This window comes from Siniperca chuatsi, linkage group LG14 (genome assembly GCF_020085105.1).
Source record: "Siniperca chuatsi isolate FFG_IHB_CAS linkage group LG14, ASM2008510v1, whole genome shotgun sequence".
In the NCBI taxonomy this organism is placed as follows: Eukaryota; Metazoa; Chordata; class Actinopteri; order Centrarchiformes; family Sinipercidae; genus Siniperca; species Siniperca chuatsi.
Window position 1 is genome coordinate 9,542,836 of NC_058055.1, and position 26,373 is coordinate 9,569,208.

Below are 26,373 nucleotides of genomic sequence, written 5' to 3' on the forward strand. Positions count from 1 at the left end.
CCCCTTGGTGTTATGCAGCATGTTTTATTCATCACATCACATGTCTGTAGAAGTGGTCTTTGGGCAGTTCACATGTGCTGATATGTCCTATGTTGCCCCACACCTCCTTGTGGTTTCACACTTGAGAAAGTTGCTTCGTCATACATGTGTGTGAAGGAGAGAGGGAGAGATAGTGGGGAAAAAATTAAAATTGAGAAGTATGTATGAATAGAGTAGAACAAAAAATAATAATTGCAGAAGATGCATTGAACCAAGTGGGAGGTAAAATCCCTTATTTCGAAACAATCCCTGTCTTCCAAATTGTCAAATTAACTTTTTCTGCAGCAGTGGCTAGTGAGAGGGGGTAATTAGTAGCTTCTTTCTGGGAGTTCTTTCGTAGTGTGTCAGTTTTTCTGGCTGCCTTCAAAGTGATAATGCTCGCTGGCTGTTGCCCCCAGGGACTGCTCCATCTTATTAACTTGTCTTTGGAGTAGGGGCTGCATCCCTGCTTTACTGCCTGCAGGGATGGAGAAGGACCACAAAGTCTTGAGCTGTCTCCTTCTGCCCCAAACATTCACTGCTCACTGTATTTCTTTGTATTCACATATGGATGGGGGTGTTTGAACTCACATATCAACTGACACAAGAATGGAATAGTTAAGCAGTCAAGAGATGGTGATTAAATATAATCACTTAGTCTTTGTGGTGGATCATATCTGCAGTCAGAGGCTGTGTTTGACTACACAAAGTTCTTAATGTTGCATTAAAGAGGGTAGATCCAGTTAAGGAAAGACAGGTTGCGAATAAGGATGCTCAGATCCAACTTTTTCTCTCCCGATACTGAATCCAATACCTCAACTCAGGGTATCCGCCCAGAACGTGTACAGATCAGATACCAGCACCCTTTCTCCCACATTTAAAATCTGTATACCTCATTGCATGGAATAATTTTTATGTAAGGTAACATAAGGCCAGGGATTGCTGTGGTACTAAAAACAGCATTTAATGTGAATTAGTCACGTTGTGGTCAAAACCCGATCTGCTGTATAAGGTCAGTATTAGGGCAGATACTGATCCCTACTTGTGAGCGCAGTATAACAAGCATCGGACCAACATAACAGAATATATTCAGAGTTCATCCATAGCTGTCTTCACACAGAATGGCTGTCATTGAGATTTTATAGACAATTTAAGTAGAAACATGGGCATAAAGCAGGTAGGCCTGCAGACAAACTAATAAGAGCCAGGAAGAAAAGATTGTAAGGATGGAAGAACATGCACAGGCATGGATCCTTGCAAAAAACAATGCAAACCAAGAATTTTGACAAGAGTAGGGCAGACAGATGTATCCATTGCTGCAGTCAGTGTAGAATTGTCCTTGGTGCCTCTGGAGCTTGTTACCAGTGGATATTACGTGTTGCTAGCTCGATCCCTCACTTTCTGCACTAAGAGGATGCTTTCACGCTGCACTTTTGCTTTCTGTAAGATGTTGTCACGGCCGTGGTGTTGTATGTACAGGGAATAGGATTGGCACAGACAAACAACATGACATGTGAAAAGAGAACTATCCATGACACCTGAACAAAAGCGTGTGTTAGAGACCTCCAAAACTCAGATGTGTGTGGACAAACATGATTGCTGTGTGTGTGTGTGTGTGTGTGTGTGTGTGTGTGTGTGTGTGTGTGTGTGTGTTCACACTCAGCAGCATATAGCCCGAAATGCCAAATTGGCTATTTACTTTCCTTATTTTCACCAGACCGTGTTAGTTTTTGTATGTGGCAGTTTTTTCCTTGTTTTTTATGTGAGCATCTTTCATAGTGCCACTTGTAATAAAACACAAAATCAACTGATACTCAGGTTAAAGCAGCATTCTCATGAGCAGGAGGAAGACGAATGGCAGGTGTCTGCAGCGCAGCCTGTTAATTCTCACACATAAATTCTGACTGAAATGACACACTATATGGAAAGAGAACTGTTGCAGAACATTGAATTTAAAGTAACGAAATGTAAAAGCAATCCTCTTCACTGCTGTTTACTTAATGTTGAGTTGAGTTTGTATTTGCTGAGAAAATCAATCTTAAAAAGATTTACCAAATGTAGACAAATTAGCCAACATAAATTAGCCAGAGCATATTCATTATCTCTCAGTGGAATACAGTACAATGTACACTGCAGTGTCTTTATCATTTAGGCCCTAGCTTTGCTATCATAAATGTAATCATGTATTTTATCTTGAAGTCTCTGATGGTGATAAACACTGCCCCTCAACTATTTCATAGTCTATTCCAATATACACACACCTAAGTATTAAGAAATTATGGTGTATCTTAGTGAATTTGAACAAATATATTCCATTCATTCTAGTTAGCTTAACCTCAGTTAATTTTCTCTGAGCTAATTTTTCAAACCACCTCTCATCTTGCTTGTGTTCAGCTTCTGTGTTATTGTCCTGTCTTTCATGCATCAATAGATGGATTATTATACATCCCTATTTGTAATTGGAGGGCAGGTTAGACAAGGGGATAATTAAAATAGTGTGTGTTGCTACTCCATCTATTTTCTGTTACTGTCTTGACGTGTGTGGCTCGGTGTGTTTCTATGCCCTCCTTTGTCCTCCAAGTTAATGTTGTTGATGTGGCACTTACTGAGGACACACAGACTTGCTGACAAATACACACACCAACACTCCCACATACACAGTTATGGAAGAACTTACTTATCGGAGTGGATACAGCAGTGTTATACACTTATTATACGGTAAATTACATTATTTGGGTTTAGATTTATTTGGGATGGTTAACATGACTGGAGTGAAGGAGCTATTTTGATAATTGCTTAATTGTTTATCTCCTCCCCACCCCCCGGTTTTATATGATTGAAAATGGAATAGTCTGTGGTTTTGGACTGCTGTTTGGACAAAACAATCCATTTTACAACATCGCTTATAGCTATAAGAACTTGTGACATTTTTTACTATTTTTTGACAAGTCTTAAATTTATCAATTAATCAAAAATTAAACATAAACATTAGTTGCAGCCCAAAAGCAAGAGACTTGCATTATTGTGGGTTTGGTTGTAACTGTCTTAGACTCCATGTGTAACCTCTAATGAAAGCTAGAGTTAACCACAAAAGGATTATTCTTTCCTCGGGAAAGCTCACAGTAGCAATAGAGATAATGTTAGAGCTCAGACAAAGGACAATATTGCATGGGCTGACAGGTTGGGTTCCCAGCTGGCAAAGGCTGACCATACAAGGATAGTAGTATTGCCTCCAGCAACAGGAAAATTGGAATGACTGTGGCAAAGTCATGGATACAACAACCAAGGCGTGAGCAGGGAGCCATGTGTTTGACTTCCGTGGGTCTGGAGGCCAGTCCTCATTATAGTGGCTGGTAAAATATTACAGTTCAGCTGACACTGCCTAAGTGAATTGTCCAGAGCAGTTTTGACAGCTAGTGGAAGGCAGGTCTAGATTATGATGGATGATAACAACAGGGGTGGTGCAGAAGGAGCATTGATGTGTTTTGTTGCTCATGCAAGAATTAATGCGTACACCTAATGTGGGACAGTTTCGGCAATGGTGTGCAAACACACACAAAATTTTGTTCAAAATGATGTTGAAATTTTTCATACCTACAGAATTCATTTAAGATCCTGTCTTCACTAGCCTCACAGCCCCAACAGTTCTCTGAAAGGACTTCTCTCTGGGGTTTTTTTCACAAGTGAAAAGAAAAAAATATTCTTTATTGTGGTTTGCCGTTCCATCTGCTTTTTTGATATTATTCTTGTGTTATACATGCTTGTTGGTTGGGGAGAGTTATCCAAACCCAAACAATTAGATTTCATTGCTTTCTTGTTTTCCTATCAATACAGTTTTATTTCATTACATGAATAGTTCCTCTGGCAAGTGAGAAATGAATCAGTTTATTGATGAAGAGTTGATTTCAGTCTTTCAAAGCTTCAGTCTCCTTTTTTCCAATATAAAAAAGGCAGTGTAACATTATCAAAGGCAATATCAAAGCACCAAAAGAAAATGTTGCTTGTTTTTCTTGGTGAAAACTGAACAGCTGCACAAGACTGCTGACTACCACATGCCGTCTTATTTTTTCAGGTCAGAATTAAGTGAACTCATTGAACAAGTTGCATGCACTGTGTACACATGTACAGTGTGAAAGCCCAAAGTACTCATTGAAGTACAACATACTCTATCAAAAGCACACACACATCTTTATCTTCACAGCATTTTCTACAATATATATATAAAATATGGTGTGTGTGTGTGTGTGTGTGTGTGTGTGTGTGTGTGTGTGTGTGTTTACATGAGTGTATGTAAAGAGAGAATGAGCCTTTTATGATGGCTACATCTACCATTTTAGTGTGAGTGTGGGTAATGGACACCAGCACTAGAGTTGTAAAGGACTGAATCGGAATCCTCTCCACTCGATACCTCTCAAGGTTTTACTTGTAATATTCTGTATGCTAAAACACAGGATATGGCAAAATATCTGCATTAGTGAATGGATGGCAGGACAAGCCACCTCTTATAGCAAAGCTCTTTCTCTTTTTGTCCTCCTATTTACCTGTGTTTATCATTTTCATCTATGGGCCTGAAGATCCCTGTTCACAATAAGGGAGGATCATAATATTAGAAGACTTGAACAACTAGGCCCAAATGACGTGGGATTTTCTTTCTCCTGCCCTTCTTTGGAGCAGATGGGACAAGGAGAACACTTCATCCCCAGGTTCATTGGTCCTTTGGCTTCTTCTGGCGTGGCCAATCCATCTCCCAGTAGTCACTCTAGCTTCTGGGTTCTTGCCCATTCTCCTTCCCCCTTGTCCTCCCTCCAAACATACTCATTCACTCATTCCCTCCCTCTCTCTCTCATCCACTCTCCTCTTCCCAATTTGGCCACCAGGGAGGTGTGTGGCACTGAAGCAAGCATTATTGATAGAGCATCTGTTTAGACATGGTGCAGGATCTGTGGCATGTGGGCGAGCAGCTGGGGGTTCGAGCAGGGGAGACATTATGTCATATTACATATCTTGATATGTCTCGTTCACTTGTATGCATGCCCATTTCACAGGCACACACTCCCACAGACACTCAGAAACACAAACACATGCCACCACCATCCCCACCAAGATTATTGTAGTTTCCATCTTACTTGAAAATGTGAAAACCCAGGCTGGTTCTTTACAAGGATGGTTTAAATAATTTATGGACTGTGTGCTAGAAGTTGTCTAATGTCACTACTGTGTAGCAGCAGTTACAAAAGTCAGTTTTAGAGGCCATTTCAGACCTGGGAGCCAGAGGCGAATATTCTGGCATCATGGCTTTATTGGGGCAGCCAGACAGACAGAGTAGCCCTATCCAGTTAATCGCCACACATCTCTTCTAGATGGCCAAACTTGTCAAAGCTCACGCAGCACACTGCCAATAGATTTTCATCCTTGGCAGCTGATAAAACAGAGGATTTTATGTTTTTTTTACACTACACAAAGCGTGTATGTTTATGATGTCACATTGAGGATCTTTGTGTCAATGAAGTTGCAATATTTTCATCAGTTGTGCACCTTCTTTTGTCTTGCATCAGTAAGAGAGATATTCTGGTGTTTCTACTTGCTTGATTGCACCTAGTTTTAGATTCCATACCTAGAACTGGTTCCATGTTAACAAACCATTGAAAACTTTGCTGAAATGGTAGAAATTTGTTTTGCAATTGACTATACAAGTTGTCACAGACTGCCAAAGACTAAAACAAAAAGACGCAATAGGAAGCTAAACTTTCCAAGAGGCTTTGTAACTTGAACTAACCAAGCACACTGTTGAATGAAACGTAATAAAATCTAAATACCCGTACAAACCTGATTCAAAGATTGACCAAAGATTCTTGGGATTTTAATTAAGCTGACAAACCCTGCTTTAAAATGGGACCAGGCATCTATATGCTTTCAGGCTTTGTTTAGTATAACATGCCTGATTCAGCTACATGCACCTTAGATATATATGGCACTTAGAGATGTTAGAAACCTCAGTTTCTGGCAATATTTCTGACTATCCAATGGCCTTTACCTTTTAATAATATTTGTTTTTCTTCCAATATCAGCTTCACCCATTCTCAGCAACCACCTACTGGTTTATTTGGCCACTTACCTATGATGAGGGGATTGGTATCACATGAAAATGTGACATAGATGCATACCCTCTATAGATCTTTTTCACAGCAAACATTTTGACATGCAAGTGTAATTAAAGAGGTACTGCACACTTAAACATGTTTTTTAAGCTGTAAACTAAATTATATGGCTGTACTGTGATGAAACACATCAGTGCTGGTGTTAATATTGACATTCTTACCAAATTTATGAAAATCTGCATTTCATGGGTTGAAAATGGCTCAACATGCCATCTACTGTTTTAAATCACCCTGAACCTAGCAAGGCCAATGCTGACATAGAGTCGACCATTTGGGGCAAATTTACGTCATGACATTTATATAAAAAAAGGAGTGTTAACGCCCTCTGATCAGATGTGGCCGGCCCACCTCCCCCTGCCTTTGAGTGAGAGTCTGCGAAACAGAAATATAAGTAGATCGAGACGCATCATTCACTGGCGTTTACGCTAGTTTTTGCTGACGGGCGTGCATTTACACTTTAATAACATAAATAATGGCTGCGTTCCAATTAGATGTTCCAGTTCCAGGATCCTGGTATTGTGCATGCTGGCACACTTACACGGTTTACTGAGCTGTCATTAATGTTATTTGCTACACCTGTGCTCTTCTTGTTATGACGAGTCAAAATGTCTACTGTGGAAGAGCACTCATTGTCCACCTGCCCATAGACCAGACCATGATTGATTGACATCTCACTAACTGTCCTGGTAGTTTTATTGCATCTGTTACTGCAACATACATTTTTAGGTTTCTTATTAGTACAAGTGATTTGTGACCTCACGTAATTCCCAGCATAGCTCCACATATCTTCAGCCTTATCAGAGGTCTAATCAGCCAGAATAACTGAAAACACCTGTGTGAGTGTGTGCAGGACCTTTTAAAGTCCCTACACATTCCTGCTACACCCACGCAGGTGTTTTCAATTATTTTGGCTAATTAGACCTCTTCTCAGTGTGGGCATACATATACACTGTGATTGGCTGGCATCTCACTGACTGAGGTGAGACAACTAATAATTTTATTATTTAAGTGTTAACTTGGCATAGCTCAGCATTTGCTGCAGTGATAAATACAAGTTAAATGAGTAATTTCCTTCCAGCTTGTCCAGAGCCAAACTGATGCTGGGTTTTTGGGCCCATGCTGCTATCAATAATTGAGATTAAAACAAATTCTAATAACAATTTATTGAGAACAACAATTGAGACAAAGATGTGTTAAATTAACCATTTTTCCCATATGAGACATATGTACTCAGATACGAATATACTGTATCTGTAACCAACCAGTATCTTCTGATAATATTGTATATTTTTTAAAGAATACATATTGCATAGCAGCCACTTACCCCAAGTTAGGAATATCACAAGAATTCGCTTATTTTTTTTTTTTTTTTTTTTTTACCACATTGAAGGGCCATTTGGTGCATCCTGTTTTTCAAGGGAACAACTTCATGGCTTAAGTATGTAAATTGTTCAGTGCACACCTGATCTCTGCCACTCTAAGCAGAGATCAGGTGTGCACAATCATTTCATCAAATTGAAAAGCTGTCATTTTAAGCAAACAGACTTCACTGAAAAGGTGCAGGTGCAAGTCCAGATGAAGAGTCTAGTAATTTTACCTCTTTCCCTGCTGCTTGCTTTTTTTATGCATATTTAGTTTTTTTTCTTTAAAGCTAGAGTGCGGGACTTTTACATATAAATGAACGTCCGTTACATTCAAGCCCTTGCCAAACGAGTTCACACAATGCTGATTAAGCCTATCAACGCCAGATTAATTTATCTGTATTTCACAGTATACAGAATTTTTAAATCTGGTGTCTGTGAACCAGACACCAGAATGTTTATTATTGAGAACTGTTTATTGTTTGTTTTGTTTATTATGATTGTACAGTTTGTGTTAATATGCTTTGGCAACGTTGTATTGTATGAACTCAATGAACGCCAATAAAGCCACCTGAATTGAAATTGAACGAAGAGGACGCAGCAGAAGTGTCCAAGAAAAGTGTCTGATGCTCCAGATAAAAAAGAAACTCGGCGTTCAGAAGAAAGATTTCTGTCAAAAAAAGAAAGTGACCGACGGTGAGGACAAACACGGATAACCATTGGCTTAGCTTTAGCCTTTCCTTGAGAGAGAAGGGACTGATGGCAGACACAGATGTCACGCTACTGCTCTTGGACAGGTTGGTAAAATATTTGGAGTAGGCTATGTAGCTATTACATTTACTCTACCTAATAATGGATTATTGTCTTGGAAATTTCTCTTTATTTTTGTAACTATTTCTGAACATGAGCCTGGGGCATACATCATAAGCACGCATCAACAGTGTTTATGTAATTACTCTCACTGCCAGAAAGGGGGGGACAAAAGTTCTGCACTCCAGCTGTCTGCAAGTGTTTTGTGCATAATGTATATGGGTGCATGGAGGTAAATGTAAAAACTTGTCTAATAGTCACTGTCAGTGATATCCAGTGATTTGCGCTTAGTCTTTCTTTGTGTTGTGTCACAAAATTTTAGAAAGAAGCCTCCCTGTTGTTGATCTGCTCCCTTTGCTGGCTTTTACTATGAAGCAGCTGCTGCTATATTGAATTTCTTCAACAGTATCTTAACATCGAGAAAGAACAGCTAAACCAAGTCACTCGAAATTAATTAGTGAGTCTGGTCAATATTTCTGTTAAATAGAAAATCTCAGAGCCACAACTGGCATGACCATGTTGTTGGACTAATTGAAAGCTACAATGCTACTGTGACAATCATTAGCCTATAGTGCAAGTAGTTTTGTTTTGTATTCCTTTTTTTCCCTTTCTTTTTTCACTGGCCTTCATTTGTTTGTACAGACTCCACCCCGGGCTGTCATAAGAGACCCAATATTATTAAATACCATATTATATATATTATTATTTGAGTATTATGGTAATCTTTTTATGCACTCTTGAGTATATTTGCATAACATTAGTTGATGGAATAACGCAATGATTTGCATTTTATTTGACCAACTTTTGTAAATTTGTCTAAAATGTATGCAACATTTGGATGGAATTTATCAATTGTCCAGTCAAGTCCAGTCAAGTCTGAGCAGCCCAGTTTGAATCCTGTCCTAAATTACAGACACTATTAGTGATCAGCTATGGGTTTACGGCCAGGGACAGAACTGTCTTCCATGCCATTTGTTGTGTCTGACCTTTAAGATGATGAAGCGCAGGGAGAGTGACCCCTGGCAGGATTTGTTCAAAGAGCAGCCTCTTGGTAATGGTGGGTCCAGAGCCTGGCAGCATGCTGGGGGATTGATCAGCCCCTTACTCAAAGGCCAAATACAGAAAGCCTAGCCAGAAGAGAAGGCCATGCAGGACGTGGAGCCATCCTCTGCTTTGAAGCCCTCTCCAATACCTCAGCTGTTTCACTGCATGAATAAACATGTCTAACTTCTATCTGGTAAAGCCATTCTTGTGTCCCTTCCCTCTTCTGTCCTCTTTACTCCTGGATGAGCTAAGAGTTGCGCTGCTGCAGATGGAAAGATATGAGCGGAGGTCACAAAATCCTTTCTCTCTTTTTTTGTCGCCTTTTCAATCTTCCCCTTCTCCCTCTTCTTTCTTGTTTAGCTTGCTCCCTCTCTCCCTGCTTCTTGCATGAATACTTCCTGTGCTCTAGCCTTGTTGCACAGGATTAAATCCACTCATTTAGAGCTTGCATTGCTTCCACAGATGTCAGCTTTGAGATTGAAATGAGCTACCCTTCTGCAAAGAGGCTGAGTTAAAATGAAATTTCAGAGAGGGGAAGAGAGAAACTAAACAGAAACGCAGGCCAGAGTGTGGCTTAACTTGTGTGGTTGAACAAGGGCTTAAGTGAGTGAGTGTGGAAATACTTTTGATAATCATGGACCACACATATGGTGAAAAACATTCTATGGCATTCATTGTGCTTTTGTGTTGTCATTTGGTCTGCAGTGTTTTATTTCTCTGACATTGCCGATTATACTTTTGTGGGCTGCAACATCGGCTAACGTCAACCCACAGCATTACTCTAAGAAGCCCTGGTGTGTGGGCTTCCATAAAAAACAATAGGGCAGGTGTGCATTGCTCTTAAGTATCTTTGAGCATTTTGTATTTTGTACTTTGTATTTTACATTATCAAAACGCATCTAGATACTTAAAAGAACTTGAATTAAAAACAGGCCTGACGGACCTGCTGTATGTTAAAACAATGCACACAGTGTTAGCTTCAGTCAATTATACTTGTGTTTTCTGTTAACAGCATCAAATTGGAGTGACCAAGGTACAGGCCATTCACACATAGATGTACATTATTTCCAATAAAGAACATTCACAGTTCACTTCATGTATATGGTGTTAAAATGTTTAAACTTGCAGCATGTACATTAACTTAATGTAGTAACATAACAGTGATTAAATCCAGCTAGCTGTGGGATAGTATCAGTTGTTGCTTAAATGACAGAAGCCAAGCCAAGAAGCAGCCAAGGCTGTATCGTTTTGTTTGCAGCAGCAGAGCTGAAGTGAAGAGGTTGGAGTCTGGATGGTCCAGGTCTCATAAACCTCATCTGAAGGCTGAGCAGTCATCTCCACAGCCTCCCAGAGCTTTGAGAGATGTTAGATTTGTTGCGACTTCTTAAGGTCGGCCTTTGCATCTATGCTAATATGAGATCATGACCTTTCTTTACCCTTACTCAGGTGTTCCTTTGGAAGAGCTAACATAAAAGATAAACACAAATCAATGAGATGAATAACTTCAACAGAGACATAAATAAGCAGCGGTTATGGCCGTCTGTGGAGCTTTCTCATCTATGCTAATCACTGCCCAGAGGCATTGATGAAAGGATATTCTGAAGTTATGAAGACGCAGTGCTGTTGTCAGTTTATCGTTTGATTATATACCCAATTATAGTGCAAGTAAGCAATTAAACGAAGCCTGGATTTTGTGAACAGATTCTGTCTGCAATTGAACTATGCTGCTGTACTTTGAGCACCCCACAGCTCTAATTTTGTGCCAGAGTGTGTGTAAGAAAGAGACGTTTGATGAAAGAGGGGCGTTCATGAAGCAGCGAAGCTTGCCTTGATTACAAGGGTCAGTAGTATCAGAATGACATCATCATGTATTGCTTGATGAGTCCATGATGTCATGATTTGAGCTCTCGCTTGGGTATTTGTGAGTGTGCCCATGTGGAGAATGGGAAAGGGTTTCTGTGAGAACAGTACACTTCTTCACCGTAACACCATAACAGCATCTGTAAAGTAAACACAAGTGGCAGTTCCGCCTCTAAGCATTTGGCTCACTCAATGAAAGCAATCTCTGCTAAATGGTAATGGGCCTCTGCAAAGTGGCATCATCAGTGTTCATCATTTCAGATGAACTGCTACTGTGTCACGCCTTTAAATATACCCCATGCTTAAATATTAATAACAATCTGGCCATACATACAGGCAATGAGAGGCCTAATTCACTTAAATGAATTTTACTTTGCAACCCGCTTGCACGTAATTCAGTGCTTTAAAGCCTTGTTGTTTGCAGAGGATTATTTTGATTAAATGCTTTTATTCCCTGAGTGAATTCCCCTGTAGAGGCTCTGGTGGGAGGTGTTGGCATCCACAACATCCTGCCAGGTTTTCTGTTCAGACCAAAAACTGTTCCTCATGTACAAACTTCTGAGTGATCTGATTTTCCATCTCTCTGCATTGACTTGCTGCTTATTATTCCCCTTTCTGATTCTCCACTTTCGTCAGGAATGAGAAATGCTAATTAAGTTTAATGAAAATGATATCTATATCAATAGGTCAGAAAACACAAAAGGTGCATATCTGTTTCATTCATTTCAAGTCCCACGTTGCTTCACAACTCAAAAGAAATTCATCACACTGCCTCAAAGCCTTTTGGAAAGGCTTCTGCCCCCACCTCCCACCACCTCCTCCCTGCATTGGTTGTTACTGTATGTGATAGAAATTGAGACATCTATTAAGCTTGGCCTATTGCTTGGCACAAAAGAGTCTGACATTCTTGAATGAAGAATCCTCTTGTGGTTCAAACCTTTGGATCTCATTACATCCATACTCCATTTGTACTAAAGAAATTCTATCAGTGTGAGCAATTATGTTCAGGTTGGTTTTGTACAATTTTGTAACTCATATTCTAACCACTTGTCTTGCCCGCTTGCTATCTTACCCTCAGCAATATTTACCTAACAATAATTGTATTTGTCTCTGGCCTCTTCATCTGTAGCTACTTACACTGTGTGTATTCAGCATATGAGATGTGCTGCTGTCTTAGTCCACGCAAATACAATATGTCTTCAGGCAAGTGCAGTGGCATCATGAAGAGATGGAGGGATAACAGTGGCTAAAGCAGCTCTGTCACACTCTCAGTGGTTATGTCTGTTTCCCTCACATGGCCATTGTCTCTGTTTCTCTGTATGTGTGTGGCAATGAGTGTTTGTGCTATGGATATTAGTTAACAAAATTGGATTGCTCTAGAAAAGAGAACATTAATTTTTCCATCACCTTACCATGGATAGAGGTCCCTTCATCGATTAGGTTAGGTTCACAACTTATTTTATTTTTTTAACAACACTGTCAAACTAAATTTCAGTGAGGCTACATTAAGAAATTAAACAAAGGTGAGAGAAAGATATTTCTAATTTGCTCAGAAATCAAAAATAATGTCTGACCATATATAGTCTTACCAGCATGAACTGTAGGCTACATGTCTTCATGGGTCCACCCGGTTCCAAATTTTATTCTGTGTAATCAGGTTCCGTTCTATTTCTATAATTACATGTACGTGTGTTGCTACTTTTTAGACCGCTGCTGCTCATTAATTGGTGGCACATCATGGTGCTGCCAGCGTTGGTGTCTGTATTTGGTGTTTGGGTCAAATGTATTTTGGATCTGGTCTAAGTATCCTCAGCTGTATTTCGGACAGGGTCTACTGTCTTCGAGTCTCTTTCAGATTTATGCACACTGGGTTTTGGTAGGTTTTCCATTGGTCTGTTTTGTATTGGGTCCAAAATGTTGGACCCTTGAAAATCATTAACAAAATGCATGCAAATGAAAATTACATGTACTCCATAGCCAGCTGAAGTACAGTCTATTTTACAGGTTTTAATGTAATTAGTGTTTCACTGCAGTCTAAAGTTCCATGGAAACAGCAACCTTAATGTTGTAGGGTGGATCCACTGGGTAGAGCTAACTCAATCATCATCCACACACCGAGCATTAGCAGCGAGCAGAAGATTTGTTGTGAGATATTATAAATGGAGAGAGAAAGAATGTTACACAGAGAGAGAGACCACAAGAGCAGTTTTTCCTTAACCAAATGGACTTATGGAGCTTATTGGGAACCAGCCCAAGTATTCTCATGATCTAATTGCCACAGACTGTAAAAATATTTACTGTACTTGTCCTAGTAAAGTTTCAGTGTTTGCTCTGCATTACCAACATGTGTTTCTAGAGTCTAGCCCCCCTGTCAGATTCTCAATCTCAAGGAGCAGGGTTTACTTTACATTTCTGTGCTACATGGAATGCATGAACATGTTTTCACAAGCGTAAAAACCACTAGGGCTGGGCGATATGGCTTATAAATAAAAGCTCGATATTTTGGCTATGCTGCGATATACACATTTTCTCTAAAAGAACATACTGTAAATTCTCAAATAGTGCAAACATATGATGATCTTGTGGAATATGATACATTGCTGTAGTTTAAACTACCCAACAGTATATAAAGTTAAAATTATTAAAAGTCCCTGTTCATGTAACGTTACTATGGCCTCTTCTTGTACTCAGGCTGTGAACAGCTAGTTAGTTAGCAGCTACGAATCAGGCTAAAGTCAAATAAAATAAAACCAGAGGTCTCCCAAATACGTTTCGGAGATGCGGAGCTGGAAGCCGCGGCTAGCGATCAGATGATTGACTGCGTTTGATTGCGATTTTTATTTTCTGCCACAGCGAAAAAGACCTCGTAGAAGACACCATAGTAATGTTACATAGCCTTTCAGTAACTATTATACTGTAACCTGAGCTTATCTACACACTTTATGGCTGACAAAAGTATAACGTAAATACCCCTCAGCGATGACCAGCGGAAACACTGAAAAATTGAATATGACAATATAGTCATCTGCTATATCACACATTAATTGATATTCGAATAAATGGAATATATTCGATATATAGCCCAGCCCTAAAAACCACACAGAGTTACTTTCACGGTACAATCACCATGGCAAAGTGCTAGGTCATTTTTGCAAGGACAATGAAGATGCATCTAAGTGTATTTTGTTCATTAATGTGCACTTAGCTATCTACAAAAGGGTTGGGTGAAGTGAAATATGAAACTGAATGTATTGTTATTAATCATTAACCTCTCAGTCAGTGATGCTACTCATCTAATACATGTTAAACATCTGTGCCAATCACAGTGGTGCATGATGAAAAGGGCTCACCAAATGACCAGGAATGTCTACTGTCTAAACTAGCCTCTCCAGATCAGGAAATAATTTTGTGGTCCAAGAGGTACATATTGGTGAGCAGGTAGATTTTTTCTCTACTATACTTGAACTCCATACATGTACTTGTACTCTACATTTCAGAGGGAAATATTTTACTCATTATTCCGTGCATTGTTGTACTAAAATCTTGTCTATAGAGTTTGGTTTCTCACCTTTTTGCTGCATAAAGACACGCCTTTTAAGGAGATTGCTCAGTCCTCAGGTCAATTCCTGAACTGCAGCTGTTTTACAAATGGACAGAGGGTCTTTGTTAGGTTTGACCTGCGGGATGATTTCCTTCCATCTGATGACACAGATAAGCACTGAACATGCAGCCCACCTTTGGGTAAAAGAGGTAAACGTCCCTATCACATTTCATCTGCTATAATCAGTTATTTCACTTTGCAGTTTGCCTTGTGGAAACATATTTGCAGTTTTGCCATGTCTCTTTTTATTACGATTATGTCGTTGCTGCCTATATCTCTATAATTCCACTAGTGTGCAGTTTCAAGGTAATCAAAATTATATTCTTCATATTTATTAAAAGAGAATTTTCCTTTTTCCCCTAAGACTTCTTTGACTTCTTCATCAAGGGTTCTTTTTAGCTTTTTATGGCTTACTGCTTTTATCCTGCTGTCTGGGTGTTAGTGAGTAAAGGGTTAGTCACCTTCTCCATTGATAATTGCTTCCATTCAGTTGTTGCTAGAGCAGCCTTGTGATCATATAGCAGGAGAGAAATTCACAAATATGGCTATATTGTTTGGCACTAATGAGAGTCTTTCTTGAGTTAAGAAGTGTTAATATAGTGGAAGGGTGAAGAGAGCTGCATTCATTTCACAAGTGCACACATTACACACGCTATTAAGATGCCTGTTACCACTTAGCACACTACAACGCGGCATGCATTGACAGCTCAGATTTGTGTCGACCAACATGTGATGAACATGTGTTTATTGCTGAGCATAAATAAAATCAATGACATGGGCCAAGTTACTGTCGTCATATGTAAAACGAATGCTATAAATGTGTGTGTTCATGTTTGTGTGCGTTTGTACAGGGACGGGGTGTCTCTTTAAGTAGGACAGTAGAAATTGATGGCCAACTCTGAAAGCTGACCTACATAGAGGCACAGACAAACTAGTTCCCTCAGCATGCATGCTGAGCCCAGTTGCTCTGCAGAAAATGCAGAGGAAGCAGGCATATTGTATGTTGCTTTAACCATTTAGTAAAAGCATACAGTAGATCCATCCATACAATTTTGCAAGTCTCTCATCCTGCTTTTACAGTAGGTGGGTAAATGCTAATATTGCCACTACATATTAAGAGTAGTATGTTACATTGTACCCTGGTATAGTATAATTTTATTAATTTGAGGAAAGGTTACTTTTTTTGTTGTTGCTGTCGCTGTTTTTCAGTGTTGGATGCCCTTTTTTCTCTTCAATTTGCAGAAATCAAGATAAATTCAGAAATTTAATTTATTGACCAGAATTTCAGATCAAAGATGTCCAAACATGTGGTTCTGAATTGATAAGTACAAACTCACTCAGGGACCATAAAATGATAAAGGCCAAGCATGCAGAAAACAACATCACATTGAAATCTAATCATACTGTTTCTGTGTAATTGTTCTCTGGCCTGATGCTCTATTTCATTCTGTTATTAAAAGCTCCTTTGTGACATTTCTCAGTAATCAGTAATGAGATGTCCTTTAAAATGTTGTCTCAACTAATAAGTTCCAGCATTTCAAAGCCTCAGAACTGCTGCTACACAAACTGAAACATCATGTGTAGTAATTGTGGCCCAATTTTAAGCCAGTTCTTGTACCACCTGATGCTTGCTCATACAGCCACCTACACAAAATCATTACCTTTATGTTTTCGTCAAATTGAGGGTTGACATACTGCATGCTGTGCAGACCAAGTCCAAAGAGAGATTAGCACTGGTAAAGTCCCAGGGCTATTGCATTTGCACACCTACTCAAAGTGTTTTATTGTATTTGACATTTTCTTTTTTTCTTTTTTTCCCCCCATCATTTTATTAACAGGGGCGCAGATCCCAGATGAAATATATTCTGCCCAACATACTAAACCTGTGCACTTCCCATTAGAAATTGTCCTTTTTACAACACCACCTGTCGAGTACTCTGGCTGTAACACTACATTACAGTGTTGAGACACAGATAGCTAAGGCTGACGGCCCATTTGATTAATATTAAGGCTAACAGGGCTTCAGTAGATGAGTCAGACACTTACCTAGTAAATAAAATGCATAAGGGGGTTTTCATTAACAAAATTCATTATGGCCCTAACCCATGCTTTGTATTGTTACTTACCTGGAGAATTATGTCATACATGCAAATGCTTTTTGTTGTTTTGGGTCTCTTCTTAAAATATATCTTTTCAGTGAGCCACAAAGTTTGTTTATATGTATTTATTTTGTGGATTCATTTTGCTTGTTTGTTTTTGGAACCAAACCATGATACTTGAGTCTTTCACTGGTTCTAATTTAGCTCATTTAGGATCTGTACATCTATTCTTCAATCTATGTACATGACCAAGTCCACATAAATAGCAAAGTCCAGATTGTTAAAAGTGATGGGTAAAACCAGTAAAAACCAGTCACTGACAGGATATTTCCCGATTCTTTAGTGTTTCCCGTACCACATATTACCATCTGTCTATGGATTACCTGCTCCCCTTCATGCTCTCTCATTACCTCTGCTTTGCACATTAAAGTGGTGTTCTGCCACATACACATGCGTTACCTTATGTGTGGAAAAGCATGTTTCATAACAAAGCTCTGGTTACAAATTTGGAACCAGTTCCAATTCAGACCTCAAAATCCAACCATATCCCTGAACACAAGGAGGAGAAATGCATCAAGAAAAAAACAGAATGTATTTATGTTTTGTTCTTAAACCAACAACATCCCAAGTCTTATCTTCTGAGTGTTGGCTTGTCCGAAACAGTGCTCATGGTTCACTGTACTGTGCAATTTAGGGATTCATTTTACATCGTCCATCTTTACTTTCCCCCATGGACTCATATATATTAAAGTAGTCACATTTATTTGTGTAGGATTGTTATCAGCTGGTGGTTTGACTTGTGATTAGGGAATCTGTGCATGCCTATGCCTCTCTGTGTGTTTGTCTCTATGTTAACCAATAATAAACAAAACCTGTAATTTTGTTTATTCATTGTCAAACCTAGTAATCAAAGGGAAAGTGCATTTACAGAAGGTGTAAGAGCTGATAGGTGGATCCTTGAATATGTACTGGTGCACACTGCAGTGATGTGATTGAAATATGGCCATATGAATTGATAATTATTGATACAGTTTGTGCTTGCATTTGTATATGACTGTTGAAAACATTGTAAGGATATTCGAAGATCTGCCTGTACCAAACCAACATAAACACCTTTTTATATATAAGGACCACAACACACCTACTTCTCTCAGGACTACAGATCTCAGCTGACAGCTGTGTTAAGGCAGGAGACTCCTTCTTTCTTCCTCCTTCAGCGGGTTGATTATTACACAATTTTTGCAAACTGAATATTAATCAAATTTCATAGATTTTCAAACTTGGTTTTGCTTTTAACTGTCAGCCTTCTCAGTACTTTTTAAAGCAATACTGATTTGTCAGTGTAGTGTTTACAGGAAGTTTTACAGAAACATTTCTAATGCGCCAGAGAATTTTCAATGTTTTCAAGCCATTTTTTTAATGAAGCAAGCGCATGTGAAAATTTAGCCATTTCTAGTTGCAGTATTTTCTCATATTTGTTCTTCCTCTGTTCTATTCTCTCAGCTATTTGTGCCCTGTGCTGTTAGAGAGTTCATGGCGTTAACTGTCTTAAACAGGGGATTAATGCCCGGGGCTCTGGATCTCTAGTAATAGCAGACGGAAATACTGATCAAAGGTCTCTAACTGTGCCGTGGGTGTTTCGGACTGCCCCTGTCTGCTTCGTTGCATTACAAGAAGATGGGGCTAGGAGGCTGGGGCACACAGACAGACAGGCAGTGCATTAGCCTTACTCCTGATTGGACAGGTGAAGGTTTGATCATGCATAATTAGAGTAACCGATTCAGTAAGGGAAGTATAGGAGGAGCAGTTGTAGCTGCAGGTGTGTTGTACCTATGCCAAGCGTACAGTACATCTACAGTATATATGTGTGTGTGTGTATTTTTCTAAGTGGGCATGCGTGTGTATTTTGTGTTTGTGCATGTGTGTATGTTAAATGCCCATCAGGGGAGTTTCATTCACTTCATGCTGTGTCCTAGAGGACATGTCTGACACTTCCTCCAGGTTGCCCCACTTCCTCACTCTGTTGATGGGGCCGGTAGTCAGAACTGCTCAGCAGCAGGCTCCTCTCATTAAATGCAGTTTTAATCAGGAGCAATAGACATCCCCTATTGTCAAAGCATTTTATGTATATATATAGTTTTTCGTTGCTAAGACACACTGTTCCCTTTCTTTTCTTTTAATTCAGTTCATGCTTAACATTGACCTAGAAAGGTGTGGGTAATGTGTACCAGGTCTATGCTTAGTTTATCACTGATAACACAAATGTGCTTTACCTTCGCTCTCATGTACTTTATTGCAGCATATTTAGCTGCAATCATTAGGGAGTTGGGGGATGCCTGCTACCCGTAGCAGTTGTAAATTTATATCACCCTTAAGTCTGCCTCATGTTCATGCTCTCACAGGCTTACCAGATCTTTATCTAAAAGTACTACAGATAATAATACTCCTCGTACAACCACTTCAAATTCTATGAGCTCATAATTTTGACAAATAAACACCTCTGAAAGAAAAGACAAGTATTGAGCATATGACTCAATGATAGTGTGGTAGTATGATGTTTTTATATATATATATTTTTTAAATATTAGGCATCAAAACACACAAAAGAAGCATTTCAACACACTTTACATTGGTGAAAGGGGGTGAAAAGCATTGAAGCAACAGAAGCAGAGAAACCTGGAATGAGTGTGAAATAAAGACTGAGTATGATGAAGCTGGTAAAAGGCCGTGAAAGTAGGCTCCCTGCCCATTCTGTGGAGCAATGAGATGAGGTCAAGCCCAGTTCTCGCTAATAAGTGTGAGGAAGTGCAACCAAGAGGCCTAAGCCAGTAGCCACACAACACCTATTATCAGCCTTCCTATCAGACATCAATGTGTTTCCATTTACAGGGTATTGTTTAAGCTGTGGGAAGGTTCTTCAGTGTGAGAGTGTTGACACCTCTGTCCTTGTGTCTGTCAGTGCTGACAGTCTTTAATAGTCTTGTGGAGGTCAGCCTCCTGCCATGTGTGGATAGTTGGAAGAGAAGGGCCGGGATACATGAGGACCATCTCGCTCTGCTGACTCCCTGCAGAAGGAGGATGTGAGAGAGGAATGCTTCTTTTGGTGCTATTTTGTGGCCTGTAATTGTCTGTAAGGTCTGCAAAATAGGATAGTAGAGCAAAAGGACTGCACTGCTATGGCGGGGCCAGAGGTTCAGACAGTCCACAGGGGACTAAGAAGCCGTGTGCTGAGCCAAAGATAGAGAAAAATAGGGATGTTTGTTGTGTGGTTTTTTGTGTATGTGTACAGGACACATTCTCATAGTAGTTTACACTACAGCAAAATATAATTTTCTTCATTTAAACAGATCCAGTCATGGGTGGAAGGGTGGTATATGCGGTGGTGTGGCTTGGCCCTGACTCCAGTGGATATAATGGTGCAGTGGAAAATGTCCTGTCAGTTGATGGAGGAGCTGCCTGTAGCAGCAGGAAGGAGTGTGGCGACAGGGGCCATGTGTGTTAACCTCCTTCCTTGTCACTTTTTCTGTCTTTCTCCCCACCCCCCTCTCCTTTCATCTCCACCTTTTTCTCTTTCCCTTTCCGCCCTCGTTCCCCCCAGACTCCACTCCCTCTACCTACACTCCTCCGTGACAAATTACTCCTGGCGGTTGATTTGTTGGTTGTCAAAAGTGCTCCTTGAGCTGGCATGAAGGTGGGGTGAGCAGGAGAAGAGGATGCAGCTTCCCCCCCTGTTGTGCCTGTCGTCATCACCGGTCCCTTGTCTCCCCCCACCTCACACATGTGTTGCCGCAACTCAGTGTTGAGATGTCTCAGTGGAAATTGATATTCTGTCTCATAAGATCTCATCAGATTAAATGTTGTCCATGTTTAATCAGCTCACACATTAGGTTTCCAAACCTTATTTTGACAAAGCTGGTTTGATATGTTCTAGCTTGTGTAAGGAGCAGAAGAGGAGCTTGAGGAGAATCTTTTGTTATTTAGGAGGAGGAGCTGGAGTAGGGGCAGAAAATAAAAATGCAAGTGAGAGATAAAGACTCTATGACGGAACCATAAATGCCAGTGTTTATGATAGGCTGGCTAGTAAGCAGCAGCTCCTGAAAAAGAAATCCGTACCTTTCTGGATGATCTGATCAATTAATAGAATAAGCTGCTTATGAGACTAATGTATTATAGTACACTTTGTTTTGCCACTTCTGCATGTGTGTGAATATGAAGAGACTTAAGGTGCTAAATATTTACCAACCAGCATGCATATAGTAGGGGTGGGTGATATGGATGAAATATATGGTGAGTTTTTGATATATGTGATTTCATATTGTGATATTAAATTAGATTATGATATGATCAGTATGGTAAACTGTTTATATATAAACTAACCAAATGGGAACTGACTTATCCAGTGAATTAAATACCTGACAAATAAAGGTATTTAATCACATAGATTCAAAAATCCTGTGTATCCAATACTAATAAAGCAGTCCTGCTCATTGATCTGCAACATATCCAGCAATGGCCTAATACAACCAGATATTAAAGGAATAACTACCTCAGTATAAACTAGAGCTGCAACGATTAGTGGATATTGAAATTGATTTGTTGATCAACAGAAAATTAATAGGCAACTATTTTGAAAGATGAGTAATCATTTGTAATTTTTTAAAGCAAAAATACGAAATATTGTCTAATATTTTCTGCTTTTCTCAGTTTTATATCATTGTGAACTGAATATCTTTGGGTTTTGGACTGTTGGTTGGACAAAACAAGACATTTGGATATCACCTTGGACTCTGGGAGACTGTGACGGGCATTTTTCACTATTTTCTGACATTTTGTTTACCAAACAATTGATCGATTAATTGAGAAAATAATTGGCAGATAAATTGATAATGAAAATAATCAGTAGTTGCATCCCTGGTATAAACAGTACAGCAAAATCTCTGATGGTTGACAATTTTTTGTTGTTTGTATGCAGTATGTGATTATGATTATGATGGTATGTGAATATGTGCAGGATGCTCAGCTCTAAAAAGCTTCCCCTTGAGTCTTTGACCTTGAGATTTGTCCTGTGAAGTGGATGATGACTGTGAGCTGATGCCTGAACACGTGGATTTGTCTTTAACTTGTATGAATAGGACAATATTCACCATTGATCAGCGCAATCAATAAGTAATATTTGAACTGGTGTCTCCCATTAGTATATCAGTCCCTTTTCACATTCAGTAGGTGACTGTTTTTACTGTATCATCTGACATTCCATAATAATAAATTCATGGTGCTGCCTGTGGAGTGTGTGCTAGTCAGATGGTGTGTTGTCTGTAGTGACAGCTGTTTAAGCTCAATCCGAGGTGATTTTATTTCATCGCCGGGTATTTGTCGTTTTGAAAAGAAACTCATCTCCTTTCAGTCCCACTTGCTGCTTTATTCACTAACTGTTTCTCTTTTGTGCGGTTTCCGATTTTGCAAAAGTAATAGAATATCAGTTTTCCTTTCAACCCCAGCTATACAGAAGCTAGATTGCTTTGTGCATCACCATCAAAACACAGAGGAGAGCATTGCAATCCACTTGTGTTCAAAAGTCTGAAACCATCTTGTCTCTCTGTCTTTGTGTTTAAAAGAGGGGTTAAGCTTTTATCCTATAAATATGGCATGAAAATCCCACTGTAAACCACGCATTCATTCTAAGGCCTGCATTAACATAAAAACGAGGGCTTGTTATACAGTGAGATTTCAATAAAAGAACACAAAATGCATTTAATGAAATTCAGATGCTGGGCCCTAGCTCCCTGAATCTCATTAAATGAGCTTTGTGCTGTTTTTCCATCTTCTCTTTGTAGAAGAGGTCCTCGAGTGCCCTTAATAATGTGGCAGATTTCATCATATTCCTGATTTAAAGAGGACAATGTCTGTCTTGTTCACTTGTTCTTTTCCATGCCCAAGCCAATCCACAAATGTACTTGCATAGTTTCTGGATATGGCTCCTGATAATATTCCATCTTGTGGTGCATTGTCTTTTAGTTACTGGAGTTTTGTTAAGGCTCTCCACTAACTCATTCTCTCCCTCCTTTTTCTCCCCCTCCCTTCTCTCTTTCTCTCTGCATAGGATTTGGTTTCATAACTTTTGAGAGTGAAGACATCGTAGAGAAAGTCTGTGAAATTCATTTTCATGAAATCAATAACAAAATGGTAAGTCCACTCATTTTTTTTCAATTCAAGGTAGAGGTTGAAGGATTAATATTTGATTTCTTCTTTCCCCTAGTATTAATAACGAAGGAGGTGTGTGTGTGTGTGTGTGTGTGTGTGCGTGTTCATGTTCATATGCACAGGCTAACACACACACATACACAAACTTTGGGTCTCTGGGTCTCAGGGATGGGAAAGCAGTGGTGTGTACTGCCCACAAACCGTGAAATTGTATGGCTGAGGTCTGCCTGTCAGGCTGAGGGACGGGAGAGTGGAGCCTGTCCCTCTCTTTCTGAATCCCCTACCACACACACACACATACACACACACACACATGCACACACACACACACACAGGTGGAGATGTCCTGGGATGCAACAGGGAAGCTACTGGCAGAGGCAGAGTTCATTAGTCAGGGATTAACACCTTCCACAGAGTCCCAGTGATGCTTGTTTTATTTACACCAGTAATATGGTCATCTCAGAGCACTCTACAGAGTTTGGTAGCATTTTTCCAAGTCATCACGTCATTTATGCTAATTGACAGGAACCGACTTCAGTGTAGCGAGTGTGACATTAGGTCCTCCTTCACCCAGTTCCACCCTGCAGGCCTCTTGAGAAATCCTGCATCATTTGAGCGGTTCTGTGGATTGTGATTGACTGGAGGGAATACTTGTCTTACTGCCGTTCAGTCGGGCTCCTTCTCTCAGTGTGTGTCCTCACTCTCTCCCAGCCTCTTCCTGAACCTGACTGACTGGCTGTCTGACTGACAGGACCAGTGTAGTAGAACCATGTTCACCAGGGACCAGCCCAGGTCACATATGATCCCAGTATACATCCCTCTGTGTCTCTGCACTGCATCACAGTCGATGCTCAGGATTGCAACCAAAAAAGCCAGAGTGTGACAGAAATAACTATATGCGTATGGAAGATATTCTGTCATAATCAAATGTCTCTGATCCTTTGACATGTGAGCATAGCACTGTGTGAACACACAAATATCACACATCAACAGTGTCTGTTTATACACACAATACATAACAATTGCTGCCAATGCTGTCAATTCTTGATTTCAAAAACTATTTACAACCTATTTTTGCACAATTTGTTATGTCACAAAATTGTTTACCATCAAGCCTGATATCAAATCTCTGGAGTACATTTCTCATTGTTGTGTTCCACTCCCAACTTTTACCATGCAGAAAATGAGCATCATTTAAGTTCAACTCACAGCCTATTTGTAAGGAGTTCTAATTAGATAATAATTGGATTGTAAACAGAAGTGCTAATAAGGAATGTAAATTTGCTTAGTAAATAGTTGGCCGTGTTAATGTTCAATAGTGTAGTAATCATTATTAATTTATAAAATAATTTTTTTTCTTTAAACAATTTACATTGGCTTTTTTACAGCACAACATTAAATGAATAAAGTGTTTGAATCAGGAAAAAAACACAAGTAAATTATCTAAATTATAAAGTAAAAACAAAATAACTCAGTCTCTCAAAATTCAGTTGTTCAGTAATCAACAAATGGCCAAATAAAACACAAAAGATCTAACGTTGCTAATAATTTTGCGTAACTCGCAGACCTCATTAGAGAACTAGCACTTACAACAGAGGCTAACTCATTAGTGTGAGCTGGCTCTCTTCGCTCTTTTTTTCTGGATTTTTACATTTTACATTTCAAACTTCAAAAAATCCCACAGGTCCTAGAGAGCCGGATTTTTTTCAGCTCATCCACTGAATTGTGACAATACTTTGCCTCACTGCAACCTATGGTCAATTCAGAATCTTGCAGGAATTTGTACTGTATACACAACATTTTCTTTTTTGCTCAGTGATCAAAAATCACCAAAATATTTGACAGTACACTCGAAACCAGATGATGTGTGATTTTTATCAGAATTTTCTCACCAACATTTTGACTGTTTTAAGTTAAAAATACAAAAAATCTCCAGTCTGGCTCATGTGATGTCATTGCCTCAACTTGTGTGAAGGGGTGTTGAAAGCTTGCCAGTGGCGCAGTCAGCAAGTCATAGGCTCTGTAGTGCAAAGGTCCAGGGTTTGAATCCTGGGGTGGCCCAGACCTATTTTCCAATAATTTAGCAATTTTTGCATTTTGTGTGTTCTCAGGTGCTCATCATTCAATGCAAGTCTCATACTCAAGTCTCATATTTAAAATTATTATTATTATTCAGCCATTTTTTGTCATGTATCTCCTCCTGTACCGCTAGTGCTACAAACTTCGTTTCATCGTCAAATTGTACATATTTTTCACGAGATGTATGCTTAACATATTAAATCATTGTATCTATAGCGCCACCATGTGGTCAATTATTTTGTTTCTGTTTTGGCTAATAATTACTTATTAGACATTTTACATCCCAAAATGAATCAATATTTAATATTTGTTGCATTAGTGATATTTAAATATTGCTGTTACACTTGGAACTGCAACCAGACAATGTTGCACTTGCGCTGGTGCGTTTACTCGCGTGTGCACAGGCATCTATTTTAGAGACAATGGCGAAGCAAATTAAGTTGTTTGACTGTGGGGTGAAAAGTTCGACTAACCGTCAACATCACAAACGAATGTTGGTGTTTTGTATACCAGGAATTGAGGGTGGACACGTTAACTGATAACACTTAAAATTAAAATTTTGTAAAGTATCAGATAAAACACAAAGAATTTTATTCGGTTCCTGTAATAAAGCTTTTAAACATTCTTGTAACTACGTGTAACTGCATAGTATCTTAATTACTTAAAAAATAAGGTGACTAAAAATGGCAATCATATTTTCAGTTTCGGCAACCAAAAGCTGATGCCTGGGTGCCAGCCTAGCAACCACTTTTAAAAGTTAGTGTTGAGCCCTGACATGGTTAGCAGTGAGTTGTGTACACAGCACGTCCACTGTAGCTAGAACCTTTGTATGGCACAAATAATGTTACTGTTGCACGAACTTTAATAGCCCAGGGAAACTTTGGCTATTCTACCAGCAAATAAACTTCATATCCAGAGGAGGAGATGTCCTGTAGAACGTTTTTGAAATATTATTCCAATAAAGCATACATGCATTATTGGAGCATGTATAAAGTAATGTTGATAAGCATGTGGGAAAATGTTAAGCTGTTCCGTTAATGAAAAGCATGTGTGCTTCTCCTGGGGGATGCATGCTTCCAAACCTGCAAAATCACCAGCAGCAAAGTTGCTTATGTCTACCCTGCTACATAGAGATACAAAGC

General features: G+C 39.4%; 1 protein-coding gene across 12 annotated transcripts in view; it reads left to right on the forward strand.

Moving 5' to 3' along the window:
* Positions 1 to 26,373, forward strand: part of LOC122887872 (RNA-binding protein Musashi homolog 2) — a 239,742-nt gene that overhangs the window by 147,443 nt on the left and 65,926 nt on the right. For all 12 annotated transcript variants that reach the window (XM_044221504.1, XM_044221509.1, XM_044221506.1 and 9 more), the window contains exon 8: positions 23,052 to 23,134. In XM_044221504.1, coding sequence (XP_044077439.1) covers positions 23,052 to 23,134 — 83 coding nt within the window. The remainder of the gene's footprint in view (positions 1 to 23,051; positions 23,135 to 26,373) is intronic.